This window comes from Periplaneta americana, chromosome 4 (assembly GCF_040183065.1).
Source record: "Periplaneta americana isolate PAMFEO1 chromosome 4, P.americana_PAMFEO1_priV1, whole genome shotgun sequence".
NCBI lineage: Eukaryota > Metazoa > Arthropoda > Insecta > Blattodea > Blattidae > Periplaneta > Periplaneta americana.
The window spans coordinates 76,016,147-76,036,710 of record NC_091120.1 but is presented as its reverse complement, the minus strand read 5'-3'; the positions used below and the strand labels follow the sequence as shown (position 1 = coordinate 76,036,710).

Sequence of the window (20,564 nt, the reverse complement as noted above, 5' to 3'; positions counted from 1 at the left end):
TTCCTTCAGGTTTAATCCGTGTAGTAAAATATACCTTGAGATAGGACGAGAAAAGAAGCTAAAATAGAACAATGGAAGTTTAGGAATTCGTGAAACGTGAAATATTTTAATAGTCTATAAACATTGAGACTACAGACATTATAAAAATAACAAATAAAAAAGAGTGAAGAAATCATTTCAAATCAATATCAGGAAAACAGCTCCCAAGACATTAAGTCTATTGAAACCATGTCCATATGACTTACGTCCTCTCATATTTTTGTCCACTTTAATTTATGTCCACATTTTATGTGCGTCCATTTTTTTTGGGTCCATGACTGTTATGTCCACTTTTATTTAAGTCCACTTTCATTTATGTCCACTTTTATTTATGTCCACTTTTATTTAAGTCAATTCCTTTTGTGCCACTGGAAGATATTCAGGCTGTTTTTGATAGCTTTATAGATAATATTGAGCCTGATATAATGGATTTAGCATTGTACATGGAAAGAACTTACATCCGAGGAACACCTGCTCGAGGAAGAAGAAGAGCAGTGCCACCTAGATTCGCACCTGAAATACGGAACACTTATAATCAGGTTCAGGCAGGACAACATCGAACAACTAACATAGTCGAGGGCTGGCACAATCGCTTTCAGAAACACATCGTGACACATCATGCGTCGGTCTAGAAATTCATGCAATTTATCAAGAAAAACCAAAGGAATAATGAAATTATAATAATCCAATTGCTTGGCGGGCATTTGATTGTGCGACACCCTATTAAAAGATCGTACCTACAAAATTTAAGTCGAGTAGAAGAGATTGTTCGGAATTACAACCACTACAACGAAGAAGGACACATCAGAACTTACCTCAAAGCTATTAGTTATCATCTGACGCTGTATGAAGATGAACAGGAAGAACAGATTGAGTAGGGAATTGAAGTAAATTTGTAGATGGACATAATGTATTGTACAATCATGTAGTGGACGTAAAAATATGAAATATGGACATAAAATTTGTACAATTGGACTAAAATAAAGTGGACATATACTTCATACGACATATATTTATGGACATAGTGTAATGGACTTTTATGTAACGGACATAATAAAATGGACATAAAAATTGTGGACATTATAAAAAGTACCTAACGTCAAAATAATCTTTATAAGAAACACATGTGGTAGTAACTTCACAAATAGGCCTAAAGAAGTGGCACGACCTGAAGCTTGGAGCTCAAAACGATACTTGGAGAAGAGATTGTTTCTGTAATGTGCTGAGGTGTAACATTAATAATAAACTAACATTACTTTACTTTTCTAATCCCAGTGAGCCTTGTTTAAACGAAAACACTTCCACAAAGTGTTAATTAATTCAGAGTGATAACAGATCTCATCCCAGTCAGTATGTCGGAGGCAATAGCCCTAAGGATGTTATCTTCAAAGAGCGAGCAGATGGTATGAAATTGCTCTACGTGGGATTATTTCACAACGTGGCTCCGCCCAAGAGCACACCTACTAATTGGATGAGTATTATCTGCTACCCCGTTCTACACTTATCTATTATCACACGTGCTCTCTGTAAGTGACCTGAAAGGGACACATGGTCCTATGTCATTGCTAGAGTCCTGCGGGGCGCATACGAACTGAGCGCAATAAACCTGAACAATCCTTATTTCTTATTCGAGTAGAGTACAAAAAATCTGAAATTCTTCATTCGCGTTAAGTATAAAAAATTTGAAATCGTTCATTGTTTTGAGTACAAACAATTTGACACGGGCAGGGCATAGTTGCGCCCCACGGTCAGATAAAATGCAGCATATAAAAAAGGGTCCCTGTTTTGTGGGCATAGTTGCGCCCCGTTCCCAACAGGTAGAGGAAAGGTCATGGCATAGTTGCGCCCTGATGAAATAGGTAGAGAAAAAGACACTACGGAAACTCGAGCCTCGTAATCAACCAACCTTATTGATTTCTTATTCGATTTAATATTCATTATTGATACCGTTAAAATGAATACCATGCAGTTGGCAGTATTTTATTAACTGTTTTTCTACTGTTTATGAAGTGATTATTGGCAGCCTACCGTTAAAATGAACACCATGAAGATGGCAGTACTTTATTAACTGTTTTTCTACTGTTTATGTAGTGATTATCAATAGCCTATCGTTAAAATGAACACCATGAAGATGGCAGTACTTTATTAACTGTTTTTCTACTGTTTATGTAGTGATTATCAATAGCCTACCGTTAAAATGAACACCATGAAGATGGCAGTACTTTATTAACTGTTTTTCTACTGTTTATGTAGTGATTATCAATAGCCTACCGTTAAAATGAACATCATGAAGTTGGCAGTACTTTATTAACTGTTTTTCTACTGTTTATGTAGTGATTATCAATAGCCTACCGTTAAAATAAACACCATGAAGATGGCAGTACTTTATTAACTGTTTTTCTACTGTTTATGTAGTGATTATCAATAGCCTACCGTTAAAATGAACACCATGAAGTTGGCAGTACTTTATTAACTGACATATTCAAATGAGTGAGCCGTTGGAATATGGGGCCTTAGCACTCTTGACATTTTATTAGTGATTTTCACACCGTCTGTGGCATATAGTGAGGTTAATTTAAAATTAATGTTAAGTTTAGTGAAAATGGTGAAGAGTTAATAATTCAAAATGGTTCTAAGTTTCAATTTTCGAAACCCTGTACCGTAGGGTTAAGATATCGATGTAGAAACAAAAAATGCAGTTCATTTATTGTGTGTGATCAATAAAAAAGTGTTATTTTAAATAGCAAAATTGATCATACGCTAGGCCTACCTGATTTCAATGCAGCTATCACTGTAATATGTTTATTTATTTTATGACAATCACTTTCGTGTGTACTATGCCCATCGGGGCGCAACTATGCCATGTCCATTCTGCTACCTGATTTATTAGGGGCGCAACTATGCCATGTCCCATTTGCTACCTGATTTCTTCGGGGCGCAATTATACCATGCCGAGGCCTCCCAATTGACCGCGGGGCACATTCTTCTACCCATTTCCTACAGACTTTGGACTGACAGCATTGATTTTGCTGGTAGGTTAAAAATGTTGGCCAAAATTATTTTATTGGTATGGTTAAAAATGTTGGTCAAAATTATTTTGCTGGGGTAAGGTAAACATGTTGATCAAAATTAAAATCATGGAACTGTTTTGATTTAAAAAAAATTGCAGTGATAGGGTGCTCGCTTTACATAATCTAAACGAGAAATTATTCCTGTCTTATATTTTAATAATGCGTCTGTCAAAATATTTCGTTTTTCATGTTTCGTCGAGCGGAATTCTTTTGACAATTGCAGCTTCTTATGTTATTATATGCCTATGTATGTATTTCTTTAGAACCAAAGCGAAAAAATGCATATATGTTTGGATTCTGATAAAATTATTATTGAATTTAGAATGAAATGCACTCTAGGTCTGTGGAATGGGGAATGTAGGCACTCTATCCATTTGTGCTCTTCTCGTAGAATCGTTTCTACTGTTGTTTGTGCTCAACTAGAATGACATCAATGTAAGCGCAGATAGTGATTTCTGACCATGTGCTCAACACGTTCAATCCTGCGTTTGGATACCTAGAGTGACCAATCAACCCACAACAGAGTAGCTGTGTATGGGTGTAGATCAGTGGCATTAAACCCCAGATACAAAGTTCAGGTCTTCCTTCAGTGACTAAGACAGTCAACATACCGAAACAAAACAAGAAGCAAATAGCGCAAATAATTTTGTTTGTACTGTCACTTATTATATTACTGTAAGTTTCACTATTTATTTAATCCTTTCGCTATACTGGAGAATTACCACGGTATCTTTGAACCGTGCCGTTACGTTTAGCACCAAATTTAACTAAATACACAATCTCGCCAACATAAGAACACGACGTTGGTGTGTGGCGTCATTGGAGGGAGAAATTTGTTTCTTTTCTTTCTCTGCCGCCTTCGTTCTGAACATTACTGAGAGATAGCACCACTGTTAGCTACAAGGTATATTTGCGCAAATATATTGCAAGTAGATTATGTGACTTATTACGTGACGTAGATGAGAGTCTCGAGACAAAACAGTTTTGCTATATTTCTTTTTTTTTATTAAATGTTAAGCACAGGAACGCCATTTCGTAATTTCATTTAAGAAACAAGCCAAACTAATTATCTTTGCATCAAAATCGGATGCTCCCTGGACCAAATTATCGTATTTTATAATTGTTTGAAACTTATTACGTGACTTAGATGAGAGTCTCTAGACAAAACAGTTTTGCTATATTTATTTTTTTTTAATGTTAAGCACAGGAACGCCATTTCGTAATTTCATTTAAGAAACAAGCCAAACGAATTATCTTTGCATCAAAAACGGATGCTCTCTGGACCAAATTATCGTATTTTATTATTGTTTGAAACTTATTTAGTCGGTCATGGCCTTTATGACGGTTTTTGTTTCGTAATATTCATAAACAATAACAGGCCTAAAATGAAAGCGGTGAATAATTTCATGGACCCCAATTTTTTTTTTTTCGTAAAAGGCTAGGTATTTTTATCTAGGCCAGAAATAAAACGGCAACGCGGTCATAATTACGTACTTAACGCTTTGGCGAACATTAACCGCAAATTTACTTTCCGTCATTTGAATGAAATTCCGTCAAACACGCCTTTTTTCATGTTCATTTCATTGTGATAACCTACTTTAAGATCTTACTACATCTGCATTTCTTTTAATGCGTTCAAAACACCGCCGTTATACTACATAAAACCTTGCACTTGACTAATGCAGTGAATTATTTAAGAATATAGTCGCGAATTTTACTACCACCATTTCGATTGTTTTGTTTGGCACGGCTCGGTACGGCCTGGTGACTAATGGCCAGCGAGTAACGTCGACTATCGATATTTCTCTGCCGTGGGTATTATCCAGTTGTTCCAATCCTTTTTATTTACTTATTTCCTTATGTATTTATTTATTTATTTATTTATTTATTTATTTATTTATTTATTTATTTATTTATTTATTTATTTATTTATTTATTTATTTATTTATTTATGTCATTGACTCATTGATTCATTCATTAATTTATTTATAGATGTGTACAGGCCCAGAAACAAAAATTGGGCCACCTGAATTTTCCAAGTTACAGTTACAACATACTGCGCATGCTCAGGTGGCCCAAAATTTTGTTTATTGGTCTGCACATACATAGTAGAGTTGAACAAAGATCGAGAAATCAAGACTAACAGCGCCCGCAAAGTCGAAAACCCGCACTACAATATTGCCTGCGTCGCTGACTGCTTGTAACGAATGATCAAGACATCGGGAGTGGTCAACTCTCGAACGTCAAGCAGCCTTGAATCGTCGCAGTTGTTTATACCAGACTGAACTTTTATGTTTTGGCAACTGTTACATATGTATAAGCAAACAAGTAACCTATTTGAAACATCATCTCTACCTTTTATGTATAATAATCCGTTGCTCAGTTTTCATTTAATTACTAGGCCCTTATTAAAAGGCTAGAGTTTTTTTCTTCTATGTTTGAGATCAAGTGTACAATCTCAAATAAAAAAAATATTAACGCTTTATTTAACGTTATATTTTAATAAATACTGTAATAATACTAAACTGCCCCCCATTGAGGGTAGCCCTTACGGACTCAGTATATCCTCAAAAAATTATTATACATATGTAAACATACAGTAGATATTAAATTTTAAAGAAGGGAAACAAAGAAAAGGGCGTGAAAAATTACAATTGCTATTGATGTGGCACCATGTGATTAATTAGGATTTGACAGGAATTTTTTAACACAATTATCACAATGTTATCCCTCAGAGATGTTGGCAGAGCAAACTGCCGTCGAAATTCTTCGAAAAAAGCTGGTATAGTCCCTCGAGCACCTATGGGCAAGCCGAATACCTCAACGTGAATTAAGGCATATTTCAGCTTGAAATAGTTGACTGTAGGCTCATAGATAGACTTCTTCTCAAGGTGGACCTCGGCTGACTGATGACATTCTACTTCAAAACGTATCGTGGGGTCACAATGATGCCCTGTTTAGTGTCAGCATTGTACGCTAAAATATCTACTCGTCTCGTTGACCCATTTTCAGCTAGGCAGGAGACTTCTTCTTCTACTATCCAGCCCTTATTTCTTAGAAATACAAATTTATTTGAGAATAATTGTTTTTTTTTCTTTTATATGACCATAGGTAATATCTGATAATAAAACCAGAACATTTTGATAACTAAGATACTGTTCTGTTTTGTCTTTTTGTCTCATTTAAACATTTATAATGTTATTTATTTCAATGATGTATGTTATTCAAAGTTACGAAATCTTTTCACGCCGACCAAATGCTATTTCGAGAATGATGAGGGAGACTCGAAGCGCACGAGAATGACGAGACGAGACTCGAAAGACAAATGCAACGAGCGAGAGTGGCAGCTAGTTTTGTTCATCTCTAACACATAGACTGTGTTCCAGTTACAACGTTCACATGTGAAACAAGTAGGCCTATTCTTCTCATGTAAACCAGACGCTGCCCGATATAGATTTAGACAAATTCACATTACAGGATAGCGGTTATTCTTTGTGTCTGAGGCTGTACGTACGTACAACATACGTACAAAGTAGGAATTGCTATTTTATGTACGTAAGTCTGTACAAGTCGAAAGGAAAATTCGTGTGTCTTTACATATCATCTGACGTGCGTTTATAACGTATTTTTTCCTTTAGATTTTATGTGCTTCTAATTGGAAAAAAAAAGGTGTAATGAGCGTTTTTTATGAACACTGGATGTGATAGTGAAATGGTATTTTATCCAGACGAGACCGAGGATTCGTCGCGAGATAACTTGACATTTGCTTTACTATTGGGAAATATGTCAGAAAATCGCAACAATGTGATCAGCCAACGCGGGATTCGAACCCACGACCGAGCGCAGCTCAGCATCTTGAACCCCTCTTGTTTGTAATTATATTTCTAATTCCGTTCTATTAAGTTCTCCGCTTTCTTCAGTTATTAGTGGTTCAAGGGGCTGTAGATGATGATAATTTACTACTTTTGTGATGGTACGTATTACACTTCAAGGATCTACAGCAGGCATTTCTAACTGCTGGCACTCTGAAGTCACACGTCTCTTCTTTCGAGTTCCTTGAAAGAGGAAGCATAGCTATAAGAGCAATGTAGGAGGAGTGGCAGTGGAACGGATGGTGATATTTAAGGGGAGAGGATGCTATTTTTTGGTGAAAAATGAGTAAATTTTCAAAAAAAAAATCTTTAAAATACCCTGTGATATGTGTGGAATGCATAGCATAACATTTTGTGGGTATTTGTGCCCTTATCGGATGTTAAGTCGCCATTTTTAAACTTCCTGCGTTATGGATTTTTAAATCACTCGCCAACTTTTATTGTTGTTTCCGGTAAATTAAATTAAAAAAAAAATCTTTAAAATACCCTTTGATATGCGTGGAATGCATTGCGTAACATTTTGTGGGTATTTGTGTCCTTATCGGATGTTGAGACGTCATTTTTAAACTTCCTGCGCTATGGATTTTTAAATCACACACCCGCTTTTATCGGTTTCCAGTAACTTCATTTCTTTTTTGCTACATTGCTAGAAAAAATGGATATAATTTCTGAACTATTAAAGATACAGGCATGAAATTTAGAACACACATTCTTTAGACTATTAGGAAACTTTTCTCTGTAACAGAATTTTGTTAATTGATTTCATTTTAAAAATATGTCCGTTTGTTTACAAGAAAGGAAATCAGAAAATTGTTATTAAATTTTAATTGTTTATTTTACAAACGTAGGGACTAATATCAAAATTCTGTTACAGACAGTTTGTAGAACATGGGTTTTGCAAATACATTGCAAAAAACGTTTTGAATCTATCTTTAAAAACGGTTTAGATATATCGGTTTTAGTACAATCCTGCATTGGGTATTTTTTTTTTTCAAATTTGGGCCCCCTAATAATTTTTTTTTTCAAAATATTTTTATTTGGTTGAGTTGCCACAGCTATGAGCTCTCTACATACAAAAATTTAATATTTTACACCAAATAGGAAAAAAGGTTTAAAATTACCATCCTCTCCCCAGCGGCGACACATTACCCTCCCTCACGTATTCTACAGCTCTGCCTCGAGAGGGGAAACGCGCTCACAGGTTGACCAGTTGGAGATGACTGATCTATAGGTTATTTTCTGGAGCGAATATATTCTGAAATGGCTTTTCCAACTGTAAGGCTAGTGTCTGATAACCCTATGGCATATCTTCGGCCTCAGCTCGCCAAATACTATCTCACTGTCACCAATTTCAAATACGCTAAAAATGCTAGTAGTCGATAGAGTATCGTTAAATAATTGACTAAAAGTATTTCAAATTTTTACAGAGGTCCAGTGCGATGTTTGGCTCTAAATCGGCTCGCCTGGTCGGACAGGGCCGCTTGCTGCTACGCGGGGGAAACTGTGTCCACCCTGTGACAGCAGCTCGACGCCCGGCATCGCCAAGTGTCCTCTCTCTCAGTGGTGTCAGAAATGACCCAGCAAACTCCCTCTTCCGCTACGCTAAGGTAAGACTTTATCGATACGTCAACAGTGCGTAAAGTTGCATTTTAGCCATTGTTATCAGCAGGCTTCGGTCTAGGGACACAGAGTAACCAGTATGAGGTTAAGAGTACACGGAGTATAAATGACGTCATGACCCGTGTGCAGTCACCCGATTGCAACAGCACAGGTGCGGTACGTGTAACAGGCTTCGGCGTGGGGACACCTGATTGAAGGTTACAACTCACGTTAATACTTTAATGGCAGACATTTATTATCTACAATAGGAATGTACTGTATATACTGCATCTGTACAGGGTGAAATATATTTTGTGCTGTACTATGACGGACTGTTTACGTCAGGGTTGGGCAGAATTATGCACTTTATGCTTGCACGGTGTACTAAGAGAGAAGTGTGCTTCTAGAGTGCACGAAAACCGGTTTATTCAAGTTACGGTACGTACTATATGTTTCAAAAGAATATGTTATTCTTTCTACCAAACTAAATAAGAACACAAAGTAATGAAACACTTCCTTAAACACAAAACAAAACATGTCTGTTGCACATTAATTCATATTACTCAATTTCTCAAGATTTGGAGAAACTCTATTAGCACAAGCTATGCAAAGAACTGCCATTAAAAGCCCATCATTTCTTGTTTGAGATTTGTTTATTTTCGTAATAGAAAATAACTGTTCACATCTATACGTGGAACCAAATAAACACAAAACTTTCTCACACAGCTTATGCAGATTGGGAAAGTGTCCTCTTGGGAATCCGTCATAAAACTGCATAAGACTCGACCTTGAATCATATTTCGCTCACATCTCTCGACCGCATCGCAGGTTAATCAATTCACACTATAATGAAGGGGGGACGTTATCAATAATCAGTTGGAATCGGAACATGTAGCAAAAATACGCAAATCCATTTCCAGGCAATCTAAATCGTGGAACCTTGATGTAAATTCCTCTAATAGACCGGATAGAATACATGCGTACATTTCGAAATTTTCATTGTTCAAAATTCTATGCGCTTAGATAAGAATGGGAAATGATATATTTCGCCCTTTTGCATTTGACGTATCCATAACAGCATTTTCTCCTTAAAAGCTGCAATTCTATCTGCAAATTGTGTATTAAGAATTTCTTTTCCCTGAAGTCCTAAATTTAGCTCATTTAAAAGCTGTAAGATGTTACAGCTGCTGGCACACTACAGCGCGCTGCAGCGCTCGCACTTGGAATACCCCGTGGGCACGGCGGGCAGATGCACTCAAACGCCCATCGCTGGTTTACGTGTTGAGACACGAAGTAATGGCGCGCTCCATCTCCCAGCCTACTCGACCAACAGAACACTATCTACCGTGCGTTCTGAACTTCATGCGTTTCTGTGCCCAGGACCGAAACCTGGTTATCAGTGCCTAAATAGAGTCTTTAAAATACTCGTGCGTAATATGTAACAAATTGTTCTGTATATGACATTTCTTTTGTGCCCGTGCAATCTACTTATATTTATAGCACAGTCTAGTATATACAGTCACGAAGCTTGAGTTGTGAGGGTGCTAGGAACAATAGACTATGCAGGTACTATTTCTCATTGTCTGTAATGAGGTGATATTAGCGATCCTAGTCGTTAGCAACTATCTATGGATGCATATTTACTATGTATTGAGTTTCGTGACTGTATATACTAGACTGTGGTTATAGTACCCATATTTAAGTGGCTACGCAGTGTTTTAAGGTGCGTTTACACGGTGCCACTTAACTGGTTATCCAGTTAGACAGTAGCTAGATTACTAACTGGCCAGCAGCTATTTTGATAGACAGCAAGTTCAACCTGGGCTTTGTTATTTACGCGGTGGCAGCTATTGGATAAATAGTAGACCAGCTCAGCTGGCCTTGATCTATTAGCCATTGTTCTTATATTAAAAAATAAATATATACATTCCATAAATTTCCCAGAATCCTCACACTTACTGAAGTTTATTGTTTGTTGCTTACTCCGCATGCCTCACAGTTTATTTGACAATTGCAACAATTTTGTTATGCAAATCTGGCTTTCAGATAGTAGCTCCCTGTAAAGCAGATTTGAATAATTTCAAGAAAAAATTGTTCCGGGGTCGGGCATCGGGAGAGCATTCGTGTGCTAAACGAAGGGTCCCGGGATCGAAGCCCGGCCCCGGAACATTTTTTCCTTGAAATTATTCAACAATTTTGTTGTTTAGTCAACTGTCCAGAGACAGGTCTAAATTTCATAAGTGACACCATATGGCATCACTCATGAGACAATTACGCGATGAGATAATGGGGTAGGGTGGCCAGTTCTTTTCTCCCTCCATTGCATACATCGCTGACTAGTTAAATATTACACTAACCAGACTTCATATATATACGCTGCGTAGAAATAATTTTTCTTCCTCTGACACATATCGACAAATGATATGTACTGCCTGATAATAGATATACATATTAGCCAGAACCTAAATTAGAGATATTACAACAATTATATTAAGAATAATTTACAAGAAAAATAAAAAAAAAATTCGATTGCCCTGTACGCGTCTACTACCCACCAGAAATTTGTCCAGTGTGCTGTACATATTTTAAAAGGTGACAAAAAGCTAGACTGTGAGATAATGCGGGAACGGCAGTGAGCAAGTGAAAAATCAAAATGTCTGAACTCGATGGCATGGTCAGCATCTGATCTTTCAAGCTACTGGCTGATGTGTTTACACAGAAACAGTAATTGGCTCCAGTTAATAGACACTTCCCCACATTCCTACAATCCGATTTTTAATTCATTTGAAACGAGTGACTCCAAGATTACTAAATCAGTGAGTGTCGCAAAATACTGTGCTACAATTCCACCATTTCCATTTCTCCTGTTTTCTGAACTATTATTCAATATACGCGACACAAGGTGAATTTCCAGTTATGTATGAACGCAACGACTAGTGATTTCAATATAACGCAACACTGAACTTTAGACTCATTACGAAAAAATTTCCATTTCCTGAACGTTATTCGAGCCAAAGTCTGCGACTTCTACTCATTGTCAATGTGAAAATTATAGTTTTACCTCGCATAAATAACATGTAACTAAAACCTTGTCTCACGAGAGCTGTGAGGCGATGTCAACAGAAACAGAGTAAGGGGAAGCACTCTTACGGCTTGCGTGGGCAGTGCCTTAGTCTCTCCTTTTCACTTGCTTGTGCTTATTTTTAGGAGAATGCAATGTGAATTATATTGAATTAAGCAGAGGCAACGGCTTACCACCTTATGTTGATAATTGATTGTTAAATAAATAACGAAATTACTCAAATGTTAGATATATCTCGGTGTAAATGATTTGGGGTAGGAGTGCAGTTGCTGGAATATCGACAGCGCGCATTAATCGGTCCATATTTTTCGAAAAATGACCAGGGAAAACAACCCCTGTAACATCTGTCAGGTATGCCAACATGGTACACACATTTTTCGTACGGAAACTTGCTAGATTCCTACACAGAGGCCATATCGATTCCAGCAAGATGATTTACGTCGCATTCAGAGAGAATTTCTATGTAACAGTGCGCCAAATTTTCCACAACCGCGTCATCTCCAGGAACGGTGATATTGATTGGCCCCCTAGGTCCCCTAACTTAACTGGTCTGTGATTGTTTCCTGTGGGAGACTTGAAAAACAAAGTTTATGCAAGTCAGCCACACACTATTGAAGTTAGTTAGACTAGACGGCAGTTTGGAAGGCGGTCGGCTGCTATAAGGGCCGTAGCATTTCTGATATATGACGTCAGAACATTCTACAGTAAAACCAATCGGAATCAGTCTATAACAAGTACTTCCCGAGCTCGTTTGTTCACGTGTGAGTGTTTCAATACATTGGATAAGTAAAACTAACATTTGCTGTGTGGGTTTAAGATAAATAAATGGAAGAAGAGACTGCAAAAAGACAAGTATTGCACAGGTAGGCGCGGAATATAGTGTTTAAGGTGTATTGTTATTTTAAAAACGTTGACGAGCAAAACGCTGCCGGCCATCTTGATGCTGGCTGCAACGTTGCCAACGTGCAAGAAACAACTGTAGAAGCGTGTGGTGTGGGATTGAGAACAGTGCAAAGAATATTGTTAGCGAAGGAAAGAGGGTTTGTTTGGTGCTATGCTTAGAGTACTCAACGGCTAAGTTCATTATGGTCTTTTGATAATTTAAATTCTCTCCTGCGATATTTGTGTTGCACCTGCGCATGAAGTACGATGTGGCAATGTTGTACGCTGCCTTGCTCTCTCTATCTGTCTCTCTCGACGCAAACGCTAGCAGACTACCGCCTTCCGAATTGCCGTCGACTCTAGTGGAGTTTAAGAAGGGCGCGTCAGCTACTATGGCTATTTGCGCCCTCACACTATTGAAGAGCTCAAGAATTACATCCGTGTCGAAATCGAATCCATCAATATTGCGATGTTGGAACGAGTTGTGATTCATCTCCATTGTAGGCTCTCTGAGTGTGAACTTCGTCAAGATCGTCTCCTGCCAGACATAATTTTCAAAATTTGAATGTGACTGATGTTGTTACACAAATGGCAATATGTAATATTAAAATTCTTGTGTTTTTATTTTCTTTCTCATTATGCAACGTATATATTTTGTTGTATTTAGCAAATCCCGTTTATTTGAGACACGTTGTACAAACATTTTTCAAGTTCCGTACACAGTATCTTCCTTAATCAAGTAAACATTATCCACAACTGTCCCGCATAAAACACTATTACAATCTACTGCAGTTCACTGAGGAGAGAATGTTTGCTTACTGAAATATTACTTAGCAAAAGTGGCCATATATGCGATCGTATAACTTAACCATTAGACAATTAGCGCTGAATAGAAGATTTGATATGTGACATTTTCACTCAACAAATAATTAAACACGCAATTAACCCACAAAATTCTGATTCTATACTTCCTGCTGTCGATATAATTTTGTAATAGAATCCTGTAAACACAGCGTAAAAGCATTGGTAGTTGTACGTTCCAGTTACAGGACATTTCTTGAGCTTCTATTAAGATACTAGTGTATTTTTCTGTCATGTCTCATCTAAAGGTACATTTTAGCTAGAAATACAGGTCATTAAAGTAAAGTAAACAACTAGCCTGAGTTTCTGTCATATTATAATAATACTTACGTTATTATGCATTATTTATTTGTCTATAGCAGAGTAAATTCCAAATTACAATAGGCAGTACAACAAAATTATATTTAATTATGCCATAAAATTAACAAATGATAAAGATACAAAAAATAGATATAAATACTAAATACCGATATAAATACAAATTTAAAATAAGAATAAAAATATGTACTGTACCTATACAAATACAAAATGCAGAATGTATAAATGAAGATTACAGGGTAACAACTAGATAACAATATTATTTTAAATCAACTTTCTTCAACATTTTAATAAGAAAAGTTTATATTGAATGTAAGAAATGCTGAACTCTAGTTCTTATATTTTACGTAATCGAGGCCCTTCCAGTTGCTGTACTACGAACTACCGAAATGACGGGAATCGTGGTAATTTTTACGTCGCGTTCGGACACATCCATTTTACAACTCACGCGTGTGACTCCGAGTGACCCACAGCACACTTACGTCCTCGCCCTACCACGTGACACCACTCCACTATTACAACCGAGCTACAAAGAGTTTCGTCACACCCGATCATCCAGAATTCCGAAGTTCAGACAAAGACATTTTCTACGTCGAAGTATGAGTTTTTTTATGAAATTGTCTTAACACAAGGTATCTTTATGAAAATAAATAAGCCTACATTCAGGAACAGGTATTGTTGTTGTCTGCGTAACCATCTCAGCTGCAGGTGTCAAACCGCTTGTACTAGTAGATTGTTTTGAAAATTTACGGACTAATTTTGAATACAGATTAGAAAATAAATATGCCTTAAAATATTTTTTATACAAAGAACTACTAATGCATAATGCCACAGGATTTGCTGCTGAATTAAAAAATAATAAAGAGAAGAAGAAACCTACAAGATACTTTGAAATACCACTTTTCTCAATTACTTCCATTTCACTTAGAAGTGCAAGCAGGAAGTAAGGTGTGTAACTTATAGCAAATACAAATGTTAGAACTATTAACATAATAGCGCCTCTGTTTCGTGCTCGTTTCTGTTCTTCTTGACCCTGGGCCTCACCTGGCATGTTCCTTGCACTCCTCGCAAGACATACCGCTGTAATAACATAAAATATTGCCACTATAACGAAAGGTAAGAAACTGTAAAATATAAGTCGATATACTATATACCATAAATCTGCAGGGTAGGTGCAGAGAGAGACCTCTGGTGCTAATACTAGCTTCTACTACATTCGAAAATGTAAGAGTCGAGGAAATAACCCAAATGAGTATTACATATATGTATGCCAAAATTTTGTTGGATATACCACACATTTTCCTTCCAATAGGTTTTGAACTCATGAAAACAACAGAAAATCTCTGAATGCTTAGGCCAACAACAGTCCAAACGCTAAGTCCAATACTTAGGAATTCTAAAGCAGCCAAAACTTAACATGTTATAGTTCCAAAGTTAATGAAATAATAGCGTGAGTTTAACTCTATGAGAATATGTGGAATTACGTTCGTTACGAGGTTCAAAGTGTCTGAAATTGCTAAATTAAATATTAGTACATTAGCATATGTACGTAATTCTGCCTGTAATGCATACATTACAAACAGAGTAATATTTCCGATTAAGCCCACTATAATCACAATACCCAAAAATGGAAATCGAATAAAGTGTAATATGTTATCGTCAGTTTTTTGGTCATTATTGAACAAATAATCATCTATAGTTTTCATTGCTACTAAATATATTTCTATACTAGGATCAGCAAAATTTAAGATAAATGAGTCTTTAAGAGTATATAATTTGCTTGCGTTAATGTGTTCATGTAAACTGTTCAATTTCACCTTATAACTATAGACATCCGATGTAACCTCGTCGCGAAGTTTTATTATATTTTTTCTCGCAAAAGCTTCATATGGTGGATCGCCAATACTTTCCGTAAGAAATAAAATTCTCTTATCTAAATTTGCAAATCTATTATGTCCAGGAAGCACTAGGCGTCTAGTTTCACCATAGAGTTCACAGATGTTACTGAAATTTACAGAAATGTTTCTTAATTCAATATATTCATTTTCAAAACTTTTATTTGCATTGCATTCGCGAAGGAAAGTTCGACCGTTGTCTATCTCGTGGAGATGAAATTCAAGATTCTTTCTTATTTCTAGGCACTGTTCTACATTGTAATAATAACGACCTCGTTTACCATCAAGTTCAAGAAAATGTTGGTATTCCGATATAAATTTATCCAGCAACTTTTGTAACGAAATATTTATTTTTTCAACTTTAACGATTAGAAGCTTTATCACCTTGATACATTTCATTTCATTTGAAGTAGTGTTTATGTACGTTGTTACATCTTTCTGCCTGTGGTCATTATATAGATGTGTTACCTTTACAGGTTGCGAAGTTGTTGGGTATGATTCCGAACCGTTTTGCTCATCATTCCATTTGTCAGAATTCTGTTGAGTGTTTGTTACACATGAATGGTTCCTACCACAAAGTCTTTCGTTATTAACAATACCACTACCTTCGCCCAAAACATTATACTCAGTTGCCGAAATTATATTTTGAGAATTCATATCAAGCAAAATATTAGCATTAGTGACGTTATTCTCATCTTCGTTAGAAGCATTTCTGGAATATTGCATCACAGAAAATATAGATATATTCTTCGTATTAGAAGTCGCTGGTATCAGTAAAGTTACCGACGGTTTCTTCGTCGTGAGAGTTATGGCCACGTGTGAAATCATTGACAGTTTGTTCTCCTCAGATATTTCGTGAGTTATTGATTGTTCATTCGTCGGGTAAGCAATAGTTACCTGTGAACTTACTGACAATTTCTCCGTCGTGGAAGTTGCTGTTGCCAGTGAAGACGCTGATAGTTCTTCCATCGTAGATAATTTATGTGCAGTTGGAGTTATTGATGGTTTCGTCATATAAGTAGCAGTTATCTGCGAAGTTGCTAATAGTCCTTCCTTTGTAGAAGCTGCTCTTGTTCCTGAAGGTACTCGTACTAAAGATTTCTCCGCTTTAGAATGTCTGGGTACTGTTAGAGTTAGTGATGACTCCTCCGCTTTTGAAGTATTAATAGTCTGTGAAGTTATTGATCGTGTCTTCATCGTAGAAGTTACAGGCACGGATGAAGTTACCAATGGTTTCATCGTTGCAAGTCCATTATTAACACCTAGACGAGTACTCATTGTAATAATAGTTTCCAATTTTACATTTTCGGCAGGATGTGGAGTATTCGATATTGTAGAATCTCTAGTTGTGTGAGTTGGTTTTGAGGTTGGATTATTAGTTCCGAAGACCATGACTCCAAACAATATAATTAAATACTGGAGAAGCATCTGTGAATAGATAACATATAATTGTAGTTGTATAAAGACTATTTAACTTCAATTTATATCCCAATGTTTTTAGGAAAATAAAGAAATATCATTAATATTCATCTTCGCTAATTAAAAAAACACATACACCTGAGGAATTGAAATTACAAAGCATATAGTATTACTATGTAATGGGGCATGCAGTTAATAAATAATAAAAACACACACACACACACTTGGACCATCTCCAAAATTTGTACACAGTACATGAGGGTTGGCCACCAAAGGAAAACTGAGAGGTACAACTTAAACTGATAGCATTCGATCCGGCATCGGAACTGGAACCCGATGTGGCTTAGTAGATAAAACGTCAACACGTAGAGCTGAAAACCCGGGTTCGAGTCCCGGTGCCGGAGAGAATTTTTCTCTGTTCTATTCATTCTTCATCTTCTGAAGCAAAGCTACACCTTCATTCACAGACTTTACACTCGTGCCAAAAAAACAACACTTTTCGAACTGGTATCATAAAAAACCGTAACCCACTTCTCATAGTTGAGACTGCGAACACATACAATATTTCTTTACATGGCACGTTTAGAAGATACCTAATATTTGAGGAGAAAAATTCGCTCCGGCGCCGGGAATCGAACCCGTGTCCTTGGTTCTACGTACCAAGCGCTCTGACCACTGAGCTACGCCGAATTCAATCCACAACACTGATGGAAGGTTCGAACCGGTGCTGTGCATTGAATTCGGCGTAGCTCAGTGGTCAGAGCGCTTGGTACGTAGAACCAAGGAGCGGGGTTCGATCCCCGGCGCCGGAGCGAATTTTTTTTCCTCAAATATTAGGTGTCAATATTACAGATAAATTCTGTAGGACAAATTAATATATCTATAATACGTTTAGAAGATGTCCGTAACTTCATGTGCAATATTTTAAGGACACATTTCAAACAATTTACGAGATATATTTCTCGGATAGCATATGTTAGAATAGGGTAATAGCATCGCAAGATACATCAAAAGTTGTCCTTTATTATGGAATTAACAAATCCCAGGAAAAATCTATCTCTACCTCCAAATAGTGCGACATGAAAAGCATGCAAATAATAACAGAAGAGCAGGTCTTCATAAGTTCACATTAAATATCATCATCATCATCATCATTATCATTATCTTCCAAACGTGTGTTAGGTCATGTGGCCTGTTACGGACCCGATCCATCTATTTGTGCGACGTCCTATTGATCTTTTCCCTGGCGGTCTGTAACGGAAGATCATTTTTGGGATTCCTGTTATTCATCATGTTGACATGGTTTATCCATTTTTCTCTCTGTGTTCCTGTATATCCTAATGTTGGTTCGATCTGGAGTTCATTGAGAACGTCTTCATTCTTCTTGTGGTCCCATTTAGTGTATCCTGCCGTTCTTCTCATAAATCGCATCTCAACCGCGGTTATTCGGGTCTCATCTTTTTTCCCAATTGTCCATGCTTCACAACCGTAAGTCAAAACTGGTTGAGCTAAGGCTTTGTAAAGTTTTATTCTTGTTTGTACATTAAACAATAGCACAGAAAATATACAAGAAACAGTGAACAGATGAATCTGTGTGTTGTTAATACTCGTTTTGCTCGAAATGTTCTCCTTGTTCAATTTTGGGTCCTGTTCTTTTTATTGTAATATTAACGGTTTACCCGCCAACGTTAAAAATTAACATATAATGCCTTAACTTTCTGTAGATGATATTGCACTAAAAATTAGTTATAAAGTCAGTGATATTATTTCTGTTAATCATCTCCATTTACTTATTCATGATTGGTATTGTGTACATTCTCTTTCACTTAATGTTGATAAAACTGTAGACATGAAAATTACTTTAAATCCTAATGAAACTTTTTATCTATAATTCAACTCGATTTCTTGGCATTCAGATTGAATCTAATCTTGGTTGGAATGTTCATGTTAATCATATTGCTAAAAATAATTAATAAAAGTTTGTTTATCTTTAGAATATTGAAAGACAGTGTAAATTATGATATTTTAATCACTGTGTTTTATGGATGTATTCACAGTTTTTTGAGCTATGGTACATTGACACCATGTATTGTGGGTCCCTGTCACCACGGCATGGCGCGTCCTCAGGTTGCGGATAGAGGAGACGGCCTCCAGATATGGAGGGTAGCTGCGAATATATTGAATAAGCAGTCGTGGACAGCCGATAAGGGGTGGTCCTCCAGCTTGGGGGTTGGGCGAAGGGCTAACAACCCATCACCGTAAAAAACAGCTTGTTACGTATCCCTATAATAAGCCTCGGAATAGGACTGATTCTCTGGCACGACCACAGCAAAGGAATAAGGATTTGAGATTTGGCACTTGGAACGTAACTAGTCTTTATAGAACAGGAGGGGTAACATTAGTAGCAAAAGAACTAGCTAGATATAGAATAGACTTCGTAGGAGTACAAGAGGTTAGGTTAGATGGGAATGGCATATCACAAATAGGAGATTACTTGTTGTATTATGGGGAAGGAAACAATAATCACCAATTAGGAACAGGATTCTTTGTTCATAAAAGAATAAAATCAGCAGTAAAAAAGGTCGAATTTATCAGTGACAGGTTATCATATTTAGTACTTAAGGGTAGATGGTGCGACATCATAGTTATAAATGCTCACGCCCCTACAGAAGAGAAAGACGACCATATAAAGAATAGCTTCTATGAGGAATTGGAACATACTTTTGATCAGTTCCCTAGATATCACATGAAAATTTTATTGGGGGATTTCAATGCTAAAGTAGGACGGGAGGATATTTTTAGACCAACTATTGGAAAAGAGAGCCTACACGCAATTAGTAGTGACAATGGAGTTAGATTAGTCAACTTTGCCACATCGAAAAATTTAATTGTCAAAAGTACAACATTCCCCCATAAGGATATACATAAATATACTTGGACTTCTCCAGATGGATTGACACACAACCAAATAGATCACATCTTGATAGATAAACGGAGACATACTAGTATAGTAGATATTCGAACTTTCAGGGGTGCAGACTGTAATTCTGACCATTATTTGGCGATTGGAGAATTAAGAGAAAGATTATCAGTAGCCAAGCGAGTAGAGCAACAAGTTAATATTACTAAATTCAATATTTTGAAATTAAAGGACGAGGAAGCTAAGCAAAATTATCAGGTCGAAATTTCGAATAGGTTTGCCACTTTAGAAAGTTCCGACGAAGTTGAGAAAGAATTAGATGTTAATAGCGTGTGGGAAAACATCAGAGATAGTATCAAAATTGCAGCTGAGCAGAGCATAGGTTATTATGAAACTAAGAAAAAGAAACCGTGGTTTGATGAAGATTGTTGCATGGTAGTAGAAAGAAGGAAACAGGCAAAATTGAAATTCTTACAGGATCCAATAGTGGAGAATATAGATAATTATTTCAATGAAAGACGGGAAGCAAGTCGTACACTTAGGAATAAAAAGAGAGGTTACTTGAAGGAAAAACTGAATGAGGTAGAAACAAATAGTAAGAATAAA

At 36.7% G+C, this 20,564-nt stretch overlaps 2 protein-coding genes across 2 annotated transcripts in view; one reads left to right on the top strand and one right to left on the bottom strand.

Annotated features, from left to right (window-relative positions):
- P5CS (Delta[1]-pyrroline-5-carboxylate synthase) overlaps positions 1-20,564 on the top strand; it is a 150,810-nt gene that overhangs the window by 11,916 nt on the left and 118,330 nt on the right. The window contains exon 2 of the mRNA XM_069823601.1: positions 8,410-8,589. Within this exon, the coding sequence (XP_069679702.1) occupies positions 8,422-8,589 (168 nt within the window). The 5' untranslated portion in view covers positions 8,410-8,421. The remainder of the gene's footprint in view (positions 1-8,409; positions 8,590-20,564) is intronic.
- The window catches only part of LOC138697977 (tyramine receptor 1-like), a 689,651-nt gene that overhangs the window by 660,942 nt on the left and 8,145 nt on the right, over positions 1-20,564 (bottom strand). The gene's annotated exons all lie outside the window — the stretch shown is intronic.